The sequence below is a fragment of the Morone saxatilis genome, unplaced genomic scaffold (genome assembly GCF_004916995.1).
Source record: "Morone saxatilis isolate NCDOM2014 unplaced genomic scaffold, NCSU_SB_2.0 Contig10, whole genome shotgun sequence".
Taxonomy (NCBI): Eukaryota; Metazoa; Chordata; class Actinopteri; family Moronidae; genus Morone; species Morone saxatilis.
Window position 1 is genome coordinate 144,488 of NW_023339652.1, and position 12,792 is coordinate 157,279.

The window sequence follows — 12,792 nt, forward strand, 5'->3', positions numbered from 1 at the left end:
TCTTTCTTCTGAAGTCTTTAATCAGAGCGCCGTTAGAGAGGAATGTGGTCAGTGGTTTCGGCTCCGGGAGCCTGTTTTGCAGATACCTGTTCCAGGTTAACTGGTCCATCAGGTGAATCTCTGCTGTGATGCTGAGCTGTTAAAAACCTTTAGAGCAGGAAAAATGTCACTGAGTACAGTTACTCTTCTATTCTGAGGTATTTTATGGTACATTTATCTGACATTTATCTTTACATAAAGAACAATCAATCAGTGCAATCAGTGCTTATAAAATACATAGTTAATGATTAAACCGGGGCTTTCCAACTTTATGGCTTGAGTTTCTGTCTCTTTGTCACGTCATAGATGTATTAAAGTTGTTGTAGTTTAACAAAAGAGATGTTTTTCCTTTAAAGTTTTATTTAAATTATTCCCAACTAGGGTTACTTGTATCCCGGGGCTGTTTCCAGATGGTACAGGGAGAGAAATAATTCAATTAAACGCTTTACGATAATCAATTTGACCTACATGAGCACACTAGAGCATCAGTGAGGAGATTGGCTATTTCTAAGTAGTTATTCTTAAATATACATTGTATATTTCTATGATTATATTTGGGATATACCCTTTCGTTAACTGCTGCTATTAATAAAGAGGTACTTGAGTTCATTCAGATACTTATATTAATAATATAACATAATCTCTGTGTCTCCAGGCCGCCGTTGAAAAGAAGATTAGATGATTCTTCAGAGCGAGACCGGATGTGATTTTTCGTCCTAGTGCCGCCCAGGAACGTCCAGACCCTCTGTGAGATGTCCACCTGACCTCTGACCCTCGCACCATGGACCTCCGTCTGCAGGCCAACCCGCAGCTCCACTACGGGATCAACGGGGCCGCCGGCCGAAACTCCAGGCAACACGTAGGTTTTTAAAAACCATCAAAAATAAGGTGTTAAAAAAGATTAATTTAAATAGGCTTAAGTCACGTATTGCCAGCTTTAGATATTTCTATTCAATGCTTTACTAATGTGCCACAATAATGTAAAGCGTTTGAGTCAAAATATCTTAATTTGGGGGCAAATATTCAAGCAAATAAGATTAAATTAAGATTAAATCAGCGTATTTCTGCCACCACTTAAAGTCACCATGCCACTCTCTGACCACCCTCTGGGAATATTTCTCTAGATCCGCCCCTGTTCACAGTACATTTAAGTGTATAAATTAAAATATAGCAGCTTTTTTTTTCTTTTTTTTCAATTAAAGTCAAATTAAAGTCAAATTAGGGACCCCCTGAGTAACGCAAAGCTGTGTAATAAAATTCAGGTTGTAACTCCCTGAACCGCCATGTTTCTACAGTAGCCCAGAACGGACAAAAACAAACACTAGCTCTAGATACGGGACGTTAAATAATCAGTGAGCTTTAAATTGCTGATTGGCGCGAAAGCCAGGCTAGCTCTTTCCCTCTGTTTCCAGTCTTTATGCTAAGCTATGCTAACTAGCTAATAAATACGTAAATAAAGCTGATTTAATGGCCAATCACTGGACTCTTGCTATAATATCTGCTTATATAAAGGGGACACAGGTTTGTATAATGACCCATAATGTGTTGAGTCAACCGGAGCATAGAGTAGTCTTGTTCTATTGTCCTCCCAAACACAGCAAACACACATTCGGCCATATCAGATGAACAGCTGATTATTCAAACTGTACTTCACCCCGACTGAAGCTCTGTGCTGTGTTTACACAATGTGCGCAGTCATCGCTAGGTGCTGAGAAAATTACACCTGCTTAACAACTTAATCCCTTCAACATGCCTTGGGGATGGCATTCATTATCACCGCACAACAAACACCAGGCAAACCGGTTAAGCCGCAGTTTTCTAGGTTCTGAGCTGCTTCACGACAATAGACATAATTCACTGCAGCTGAAACCAGCAGATCCGTGTTTATCTCGTATTGGTTTCAGTTGGGTGTTGCTGCAGGTGTCTTGTGTGTGTGTGTGTGTAAAGCAAAACAAGGCTCTCGGTAACCTTGTTGTGGCACTTTTTTCGGTACACTGGTGTCAGCAACAAACCCTGTTTGCCGTGTCAACCGCAAGCTCAAGGTCATCTCCTTGAAATAGCTCAAATGAGCAGCTTCCTTCGACCCGGTGGTTCTGTAATTGTAGTAAAACACGGCCTGTGATCAAAACACCTCATTGTCTAACAAATCTGTTGTCCAAGTGCTGTCACTGTAAAGAAAAACTAGCTATTTTACACTGTAATTCACCTCTAAAGTATAAAGAACAGTGGTAAACAGCTAGCCTGGCTGTCTCTAAAGGTCACAAAATGCATTTACCAGCACCTTTAAAATGTACTAATCAACATAATTTCTCTCATTTAACTCTCAGCAAAAAAAGCGAATATGTATAATTACCAAAATGTCAAACTAAGTATGTACGTAAAAAATTGTAGTCAGGATGTTGCTAGCTTAGCTTAGCATAAAGACTGGAAGCAGGGGGGAAAATCGACCTAAAGCAGCCCCTCTAAAACTTATAACGTATAATTCCAACTAATGTCCAACTAAGTAACCAAGTACGAAGCTGAAGTCAGTATGTTGTTAGCTTAGCTTAGCATAAAGACTGGAAGCAGGGGGAAACAGCTAGCCTGGCTTTGTCCTAAAGTTCTGAAATCCACCTGCTAGCACAGAGAGCTTACTCATGAACAGATCTCGTTTACTTAACCCGTACACAAACACATATGTCAAAACCACAAATTGCAGTTTGTTTGCCAAGAAATATTTCCAGCGGGTTCCTCCTCAAACCACAACCTGTGTTTGTGTACAGATTAAACAAACGTTGTGTTTTTCATTCATTTTCAAGACATATGAAAAATCTAAGACACATAAAAAGTAGGACAAAGGTGGTTTCTGTAGAGTTTTAATACCTGGCGAACAATCTTAATTTGATGAGTTGAGTTACCAATACGAGTTTAAATCTAATTACATCAAGTTTTTGTCACAACATTATTTGATTTTAGTTGCAGAAAGTGATATTTTAAAGAGTTAAGATCAAACTGGTCTGTTTAATTCATTATTTAAACGTTTTAACTCAGTAGTTGGTACCTTTTGTTGCTGTCAGGACAAATCTTTTATGCCCTTTAATCTCAAAAACAGCCTTGTTTGGCTTTACGATGATGCATTTTTAACATTATCTACGGATTTAACCAAATACTCTTAAACCAAGGTCCACTAAAGTAGATTTTTAATCTGGTTGAAAGCTCCAGAAAAAGCTACAAAATGTGGAATTTAGATAATTTTACAGATGTAGTTTAAATAATGCAGTTTTTTAATGGCTCTGCTACTTAAATCACTACTTAAAACTGCTCATTTTCTCGGTCCATTACACACTGTTACAGGGGATTACCTATTCCCTGCAGCCATGTGGTTTGGCTTAAATAGGTGGACTTTCTTTATCAGGACTGAAAAAAGACCTCAAAGCAGAGCAGCAAAATCAATAGTCGCCGAGCGCTGTTATCGGATAGCCCATTGTGTCATTTTTCACTGGCGGCACTGTGTGGAGGAGGACAGGTAGCCGTGGAGGTGAAGCACAGATGGGGATCAGCGAAGGAGGGAGGGGCGGTCGTCCGACAGAAGAGAGGGGGCATTTGAGCTAAATATAGGGTGGGAAAGAAGTTTTGGAGGGTTGGGATGCAGGAACAAACAGGCCTGTGTTCCCTGCATACACATGGCTACTGTATGGGGGAAAAGTCTTGCAACATGGAGTTCAGCGATGAAGAGAAAAGTAAAGACGAATCTGGTGCTTTTATGCTACTGTATCAGAGTGTGTGCTAACAGTTCGTGGGATGTTTGCATCGCCTGAAATAGCTTTACGTTTTACATCTTAAAAGTCTTTTCTCTTGTGACAGTAAAAGTGAAAAATACTGACATAACATAAATTCAAAATTCTGACTTCTGTCTTGCTTGTAAGCTAAGCAGCAGAATTAGATAACTAACAATTAGCTCTACACTGTAATTCAAGAACAATGCTGTTTCTCGACCTGTTAGATTTAGCCTCCAATCTTTTAGCAATATAATGTAAACAATAGGTAGATATTTATGACCCTTTTACAGGCTTCTTGTTTTAAAATTAGTCAGCTTCACTAATATTAAAAATCCGCAATCAAAATCTGCGAGCCACATAAGAAAACAACGGTAGCTGAGTCGAAAATTATGTGTGAAATCAAGATATTGAATTTTGAGTGGTATAAGAAGAGAAAAGCTTGACAGGCTGAACAACAGAAGCTAACTATAATAATAATAAACAGTAACATATATAACATATAAAGTTCACATTGTTCTACAGAAAAATCGGAGAACAAATAAAATCCTACAAAAACATTTTTTTATTAAACATGTTTGACTTAAAGTGCCCAGTTTAGAAATCCAAAATTCCTCACCATCCTCTGTAAATATTAAGAGTTAAACTATTTAAAAAAGATGTTATATGTAATTGGTATACGATGATTCGTACATATTCCGACCTATATATTAAGGAACTAGAAACAACCTCAGACACCAACTTGACGAAAGGTGTATGCAATGTCAAAGTTAGAATAAAAATAATGAAATCACACCACGTCTAACCAGTTTCCTACTGTGTCTTGACCTCGACAGGAAGATGATCTGCGGTTTCTGAGCCAGGAGGAGCAGGAGTGCATCCAGTTCTTCGAGGAGACTATCGACTCATTGGAGGAGAGTCTTGAGGAAAATGACCCAAGACTGGAGCAGAGAATCAGCAGAAGTCTTGTCGAAGGTGTCAATGGACCCCCGACCTCAAGTCCCAACCCTGGTGTCACTGTGTCCTCCTTCTTGGCCAGACCTCCCAGTCCCAAAGACCAGGATATTATAGATCTGGTTCGCCCAAAACCAGACTTGGTGCAGACCAAAGAGCGGCACTTCAGCCCCACCAATCCAGGTAGCGTACAACTGTTGGTTCTTGTTTGCTTAGCTAGGATTCTGGAAACACTTTATAACCCCCAAGTTGACCCAAATCCCTCTCCCAGAAATATAGAAGATAGACTTAAGTGTCTTCAATGGTAACTTCAGCCCTCAAGGGGACTGAAGCTTGAAGTGTTTCCCAGTTTTTCACTTTGCAATTTGTTACTTTCAGATTTTCAGAGTATGCCAACTCCTGAAAGCCACTTTGAGATAAAGCCAAGGCGTGATCAGACAGACAGCTTGCCTTCAGAGTACAACCCTCCCCTACCAAGTGGCAGCTATGGGCCAACAGACAGCCACTCCGCCTACCACCCTCCAGGCTGTATCCCCACCCCGGTCCTGATTGCCCAGCAGATAGCTGAGAACCAGGCAGGTGGAACCTCCAACTTCCTGCCCTCGTCACTCCTCCGCCACTGCAGCCTGGACAGCACAGATGGTCCGATAGTTAAACAGGGTCCGCCTACCTCTGCCAAGCCTTCCCGCTACCCCTCTAACATCAATGTGATCCTCGGCAATAAGGAGCACCACAACCAGTCGCTAGCAAATGTGAACATCCAGGAAAGACAGACGCAGATGTTGGCAAATCTATCAGGGTCACACCCTCTGCTGCAGGAAGATCCTCAGCAGTCCATAGAACAGAAGGCTCGAAATGTTCCCACACGGAGCATTTCCTTCAAGGACCCATCACCAGACAAATCCAGGATGGAGGCCCTGTCTAAGCTGGGCTTAAACAGGAATCGAGCCATGTCCGGGGGTATGTCGCTCCTCGTCACCCCTAACAGCACCTCTCTGGATCCTTCCACAGGTGCAGAAACAAATGCCAAACCTCTGAAGGCCAGTGCTTCCCTAACAACAGAAACCAGTACTAAATTGCCTGAAGCCACTGTTAGATCACCATCTCAGATTTATGAAGACAGAAAAGCTGAGATTCTACGGAGGGATTCTCTTAGGAGCAATGAAGATAGGAACCGCCAAGTGAGCCCCTCACCTCCAGCAGTCACACAGGGCAGCTTCTATCCACCTCCTCCTTTGGATACCAAGACATCCATTCCCCCTGCACCTGAGGTCACCTCACTGGAATCGAACAGCTACGGAGGGAAATCTATCATGGTCAACCCGTCTGTTTCCTCCAGGAGTGAACCTCCAACCTCTCAAACTAGCCATGAACCCAAAATATTTCCACCAGCGTTGGCTAACCCGATTGAGTTCAACCCCTATGGAGGAAAGACCAAAGTCATGACCCCGGCTGCCGTGACCAGGAGCGACCTTCCTGACATCCTTAGCTCCCACATCGACAAGAGTCAAACCTTACCTGCCAAGTCAGAGCCGCTACCCACTGAGCTGAATAGTTACGGAGGCAAGAGCCGAACCATCAACCCCTCCACCGGGTTAAATCGCCCTTCAAAGAGTTTCAAACCTCCAGCCCCAACCCCAGCCCAAAAACCTCCTCGGCACTCCTATCACGGTGCCGTTACTTCCCAGAAAGCAGCGTCGCGAGCCTTGTCCCCTGAACACAAGCGGAGGCCTAGCTCCATGTTTCGTCCTCAAGGCATCACGGTGCAGTTTTCTGGACGGGGGGCGACGGACGAGTCTCGCAGGGACGCGCTGAGGAAACTGGGGCTGCTAAAAGACTCTTGATGAATTAATTCTTCAGTCTCCACCTGAATCTCTGCTGTGGACCTGCTGGTGGAGGTGGTATGCTAGAACCTTCCCCATTTATGTCAGAGCGTGAAGGTGTGGTTGCATAGAGACCTACTTTTACAGAGGAATGGAGCTAGATCCTACAATGGACCCGCACAGCCAGTTCTTGTTTCCTCACAATAAAAAAGACAGACAGAAGAATGACACAGTGCAGCAGCTACTGTTTCAATGACAAAAGTCTTGACAGATAAACTGCTTTATCTTGCTTCTGATCCAGGACATTGAATACCTCTGCACAAGATTTTGGAACAAACTGATGCTGTAAAAAAGGAGCATCCGCTTCCTGTGGGAATCATATAACATTTGGTCTCTGGTTTGCCACAACCGAGGCTCATTGTGAAAGTTTAAAACATCTTAATGAAAAAGTCTGGAGATATTCTATATATATATATATATATATATATATATATAAGACCAAAACTACCAATGTGTTAGTCCGCCTCTCAATACTTTATGACTTCGCTACCTTGGCACTGTAGTTTTTTATCAAACATTACTCATACAGGAGAAAATAATGTGTTTGTTGGGGACTATTTTCAGTGGGGGATTAATACACATTCGATTCGAACCAGGCAAAGCGGGCGACTGTCCCTGCATCCCAACCCCTATAGGGTCCCCAAAAGGTACGTTATGTGCCAGTTAATTTTATTAGTAAATCTAAAAAAAATCTACCATTATTATTTAAATATTTAAATAAATGTGTGCTTAAAATTGCCACAAACTAATTGACAAACTGTAAATAAACAATTAAATTAGAGCAGTTTAATATAAACAACCTCTCGTCACATACTCAGAAAAAAAAGAATTTAAGTTATATTATTTGTTTTTACGGTGTCATTTTTCTTCCAGCAACTGTCCGCAAAGTGAAATTAATGTTCATACACAGGCTGTGAAGTCTTTATCACCCCTGTAACATGGGAACCTTTTGTGTTTTCACTGGTTTGTGTATCGACTTTTGGGCATTTTAGTCAGCGGGGAGAGCGTATGTGTGTGTGTGTGTTTTCTGTCTGCACTTTTGTTTAAAGTACTTTTCTCTGGAGGAATTTTATTACTTCTGAAATAACCAAAACTATATTGTCAAGAACAAAAGGCATAAATATAAAGTATATAAAGAAGATCAAAGAAACAAGACATGCAAAGTCAAACTCGGTGCCTGTTTTCTAATCGTTTGAGAATGAATATCTCCACTGATTCGGATGACCTGGAATATCAAGAGATGCACGAGTTGAAAGTGAAAAGAGCCTGGGGTTTTCTTGAAAGATGCAAAACTGAGCTGAGCTGGAGGATATTTTTACTCCACGGACAAACCTCCCACACCAAACCACAGACTGTGGAATGGGTTTTTGCGGGCAGGACTTTTACTTTTTTACTACGCAGAGGGAATACTTTTAAAACTGCTCTTTAGGGATGGGCGAGCACATGGCATTGTACAAAACACAAGCACTAAAACCCACAGTCTAGAAATACATCCTGGGTTACTTATGTGTTTTTATTCCTTTTTTTTTTCTCGAGCTGTTGTCGATAACTTTGCAAGTGTGTTATTTAACTGTTGTAGCAGCATGTATGTGTGTATGTATGTGTGTGTGTGTGTGAGTAAGTTTACTGTGTTTTATCCAGACTCCGGCTTCTGTAGCTCACCTACAGTAACTTTTGAAGTATATTTTGTTTCACATAGAAGTACCCAGAGTTGTACTTGTTGTCCTGTGTGAATATTTCTGTGAATTTTGTTTACAGACTCCGGTTCTCTGTAGTTCAGCTACAGTCATTTTTGAAGTATCTAATGGTGCATGCATTCAGTTTATAACTACATTCTGTATAACACAGCCGACTTTATAAGGAAATGTTTTTGCTACGTGTAAACGTCTTCACAGAACGGGGTTTAAAGTGCCTCCATGTGTGGTAAATGGGAATATTAGTGGCCATGGTTAAAGTTGCTGCTACGCTACAACTGTCCACATTATACTGTATGTACTCTGCTTAATATATCTACTGTTGAGTTTTTTTTGTCAATCATTAAACAGAATAATGTACACCTCCTTTCTAATTGTTTTTCTTTGAATAACTCTGGAATGTAAAGAATGAACAGGTGCCGTTCAATGATTGGCCACGTTGGTGCAATGGTTCACCTGAGTGGAAACTTACAGGATGTTTTAAGGGGATGAGGCGGCTTAAAGGGAGCAAAAGAAAGCTTACCTTAGCATAAAGACTGGAAACAGTGGGAAACAGCTAGCCTGCCTCTGTCCAACTGTAACACAACTCACCCACCAGCACCTCTATAACGCAGTTTTACAGGCGTTTGTTGGCCACTTACTGGAGTCTTGAAGACATACATATCTTTAGCATTACATTTGAGTAATGGTGGTGATAGGTTTGACATTTTTGCAAATAGATACAGCCCATACATACATTGGAAGAGGATTTAATTGCTGTAATCATTCCTGCTGTTCATGCTGGACCCTTTCTGATGCGCTTCCAGTGTAAACAAGTGTTTATTTTAAGCTAATATGAGCCTTCGGTAGTCCAGTTTAGTCAAATCAAATGGGTTTTGTCCCACATTGCTTACGTTAAAAGTTCATTAAAGCAAATCTTTAAAGCAGCTATAAGGAACTTTCATTTTGTGTTGATTCTGGCGGCCCCTGGGGACAAAAGAGGTAGTGTCTCCACCGCCATTTCCACTGATATGGAGGGAAATGCGTCTGAATCCAACCAGTCGGCAAGCATTAAAAGTACAGAAAACAGCCAATTCTCTCGCTGACGGTCTTGTTTTTGTTTATGTAGGTCATTTAGAGGCATTAGTATTAAACTGAGACTGTTTCATAACCAGTTAAAAACTCCTTGTTGTACATTTATTGTCCAGTATGAACATGAGGAATGATTACAGTAAGAAAGATGATTTTTACACATTCAATCGAAGACATAACGTGTTATCCAGTGGGCTCATTATCCGTTACCTCTTTCACTCTGCTCGGTCTTTCAGAAGCTGTAACTTCTCTCTCTGGCTCTGTTTAAAAGCAAGAGGGAAGGAAATACTGCATACTGGGTCCATAAACAGTGTTGGAAGTGCATAAATTGGGAATAAACTGGAAAGCTGAGACACATAGTTGCATAAGTCAGTGCACCACGGTCCAAAAAGTCTGGACACGCCCCCGTTTCATACAGAGCCAGGCTACCTGTTTCCTGGTTTTCAGTCTTGATGCTACGCTAAGCTAACAAACATGAGAGTGGTGTCAATCTTAATCAAACTCTCTGCCAGAAAGAATAAACATAATCTCCAAAATGTCTTATTTAACTATTGCCTGAACACCATAAACCTGTGGGTTACGGTTAGGAAGAAAGCTCCTTTAAATGTTCAACCCAGCAGGAACCAGAAGTCTTTTTCAGCTTATTTTAATAACGAGGTTTTAGAACATTTTCTTATGTTTTTCTGACCTACCACATATTTCACATTGGACCACTTGTGTGTTGAACACCAGCAACACAGAAGCAAACTGTCTGGACTGCAGACGGTTACATAAGACTCAACACAGACGCTTTCTTTCCTGAAGAGCGCTGCTCGACGTGTGGACGTGTGTGTGTGTGTGTGTGTGTGTGTATAAAGGCATCTGTGGGAGTGTCAGATGATGTCTGACATTCTGCTTTACCATTGTTTCTCTTAATGAGGGGTTCATGTCTGTTAGCAGCTCATTCATTATTGTAGTTGATTTACGTTTAACCAAATTACCACCAACCAACAAAAGGCCCCGTTTACACCTGGTATCAACATGTGATCTGTCTCTTAATACATTTACAACTGGTAATAAAATGCGTTCCTTATCTCGAGTGGCTGCATTGTGATCTCAGTATGAAAATGGCTCGTCAGCAAGGTTCATTCATTCCATAAATCCCTTTTTTTTTGGGAGGGGAAGCTTTAAAAAGGTCCAGTGTGTGACATTTAGGAGGATCTATTGGCAGATATAGAATATATTTATAGTTTTAGTGTGTAATCACTTGAAAATAATAATTAATGTGTTTTTGTTAACTTAAATTTAGAAATTTCTATCTTCCATGAAGTCCACCAAAGGCCAGTCTCAATAGGGCCTTTGGTGCAGTTTTTCCTACATGCTTGGAACAAGAGGGTGAGGCGAGGGGGTTGCAACTAAACAGCTAAATCCTACACACACTGGACCTTTAAGTGTGTCTTAAAACTTTAAAAAAGCAGTGTAGGAGCCTTTTTTGGGTGATTTTTGCACTGAACTTGGGACGATTCCTACTTTATTTATCTAATCCAGACTGCAAAAACCAAAATATTTACTTCAAATAAACATTTAAATACACTTTTGCACAGATTGCAGACTGTAAATTATGTCAACTATTCCAGTAACGGTGCATTAGGATGTCCAGGTATGAACAGGAAGCAAAACCAGCTTCATAGAGAACCTGAGAAATGTGAACTTACCCTTTAATGGAAACTTTAAAGGGTGGTAGGTGGGTGGTAGGTGGGTGGTCAAACCCCCCCCCCCCCCCCCCCCCCCCAACTCAACTAAACAGAGCTACAGTAAGCAATCTTTTACATATGCAGCGTTTAGAGGAGCGACTGGGCAGGAAATGAGGAAATACTTCTGTGCGCTGCCTTCTAATTAGACCTCGACAAACAGACGCACCCTCTCAAACACAAACGCACGACAGCGCCTCGCTTCACAGACCGAGGCAGATAATAATCTCCATACATTTATTGTGATCATCATGAGCCGAGACACAAAAGCTACGTAAGCTTTGGAGGTTTTTCTTTCTTCTTTAGGCTTGCAGGAAAAGAACAACAGTTTGTGAATCTAGACACAGACAAACTCAATTCGAGCCACCGCTGGACGCTTCACTACAACAGAAACAAAAGGTCCCATGCAGCAGAATACAGAGTATATTTATCCATCTACAGATAACAGATCAAATGAATCTAAAATATCACTGTCAAAGGAAGACACTCAGGCACACGGGTTATCCATTTGTCTAAATAAAATAAAAAAGTTACACTTCACAAATCAAAGCAAGCTGAATATTGTCAAAACTAAACTCCTGATTCTGAAAAACCAACAAAAAAAAAAAAACACCAACAGGAAGTTGGAGGAAGTGAAGAATATGTACACTCAGGTGTCCATCAGTGATCGGGGTCACGTGACGCCGTCCCCGAATACAGATCTTCCCCGGAGTCTGAATGATGCCTTAAAAGTGTCCCGATGGTAGACTCTTGTTCTGGTGGTGTGTGCTGATTCAGGCTGGTCTTTCACGTTTGTTCCCTTTGTTGCTCGGCTTATAAAACGGTATATATCGCTCGTGTTCCACTCACATGTTGCTTCTTTAGAAAGATAATTTGTATGGTCTTACGGGCTACGTGCCGGAATATTTCTTTGCCGATAGCACCGACTTCCTGGACACAAAATTACCGTTTTTTTTTGTTTGTATTAAACAAACAGGATATAAAGTGTCTAATCTGTGAGCTTTACAGGAGCTGCTGGGTGGATTTTATTATCTTCAACAGAGCAAAGCTAGCTGTTTCCTACCGTTTACAGTCTTTGTGCTAAGCTGAGGTAAACTTGTTCCTGGCTTTAGTCTTATATTCACCGTACATGAGAGCGCCACATAGCAAATAAGTGTATAACTATTCCTTTAATAATACACCGGTAGAACGCTTCGTTTAACGTTTCCTCTAAAATTTATCCCACATTTTAACCAAATTTTGAGTAATTGAGCAAAAGAAAATGCAAATGAATGCTTGTTTCTATCCAAAACGCCAATTCTCCCGTCTGAAAGACGATGTGATTTAAAGAGCGTCAGTGGAAACTTTAGAATTATAACATTTCTGTTTGTTTCCTGTATTAAACGTTCACAACGTCACAACTTATTAAGTGTTTCTGCCTCCCATTGAGCGCATTAACGGTCAAATTTTGCCGTTTCCATCAAACTTTTCAGATACTCGACGGAAACACAGCTATTGTTTCCTATCATTGTTTTTCGATTTATTTACAGGTAAGTTCCTGGAAAATATCTTGTTACTTGGTGATAATTATAAGGAAAATGGAGACAGTGTTCAAGGAACAGCTTGATAAACTAACGATTAGTTTCATTACTAATTACTTTCTCTAAGAATCGTTTGATCAAAAAGA

The 12,792-nt window shown here is 40.9% G+C and overlaps 1 protein-coding gene across 1 annotated transcript in view; it reads left to right on the forward strand.

Moving 5' to 3' along the window:
• The window catches only part of LOC118336218 (proline and serine-rich protein 2), a 9,636-nt gene extending 959 nt beyond the window's left edge, over positions 1 to 8,677 (forward strand). The window contains exons 2-4 of the mRNA XM_035672823.1: positions 695 to 898; positions 4,631 to 4,931; positions 5,127 to 8,677. Of these exons, the coding sequence (XP_035528716.1) occupies positions 821 to 898; positions 4,631 to 4,931; positions 5,127 to 6,592 (1,845 nt within the window). The 5' untranslated portion in view covers positions 695 to 820 and the 3' untranslated portion in view covers positions 6,593 to 8,677. The remainder of the gene's footprint in view (positions 1 to 694; positions 899 to 4,630; positions 4,932 to 5,126) is intronic.
• The last annotated feature ends 4,115 nt before the right edge of the window (positions 8,678 to 12,792 follow it).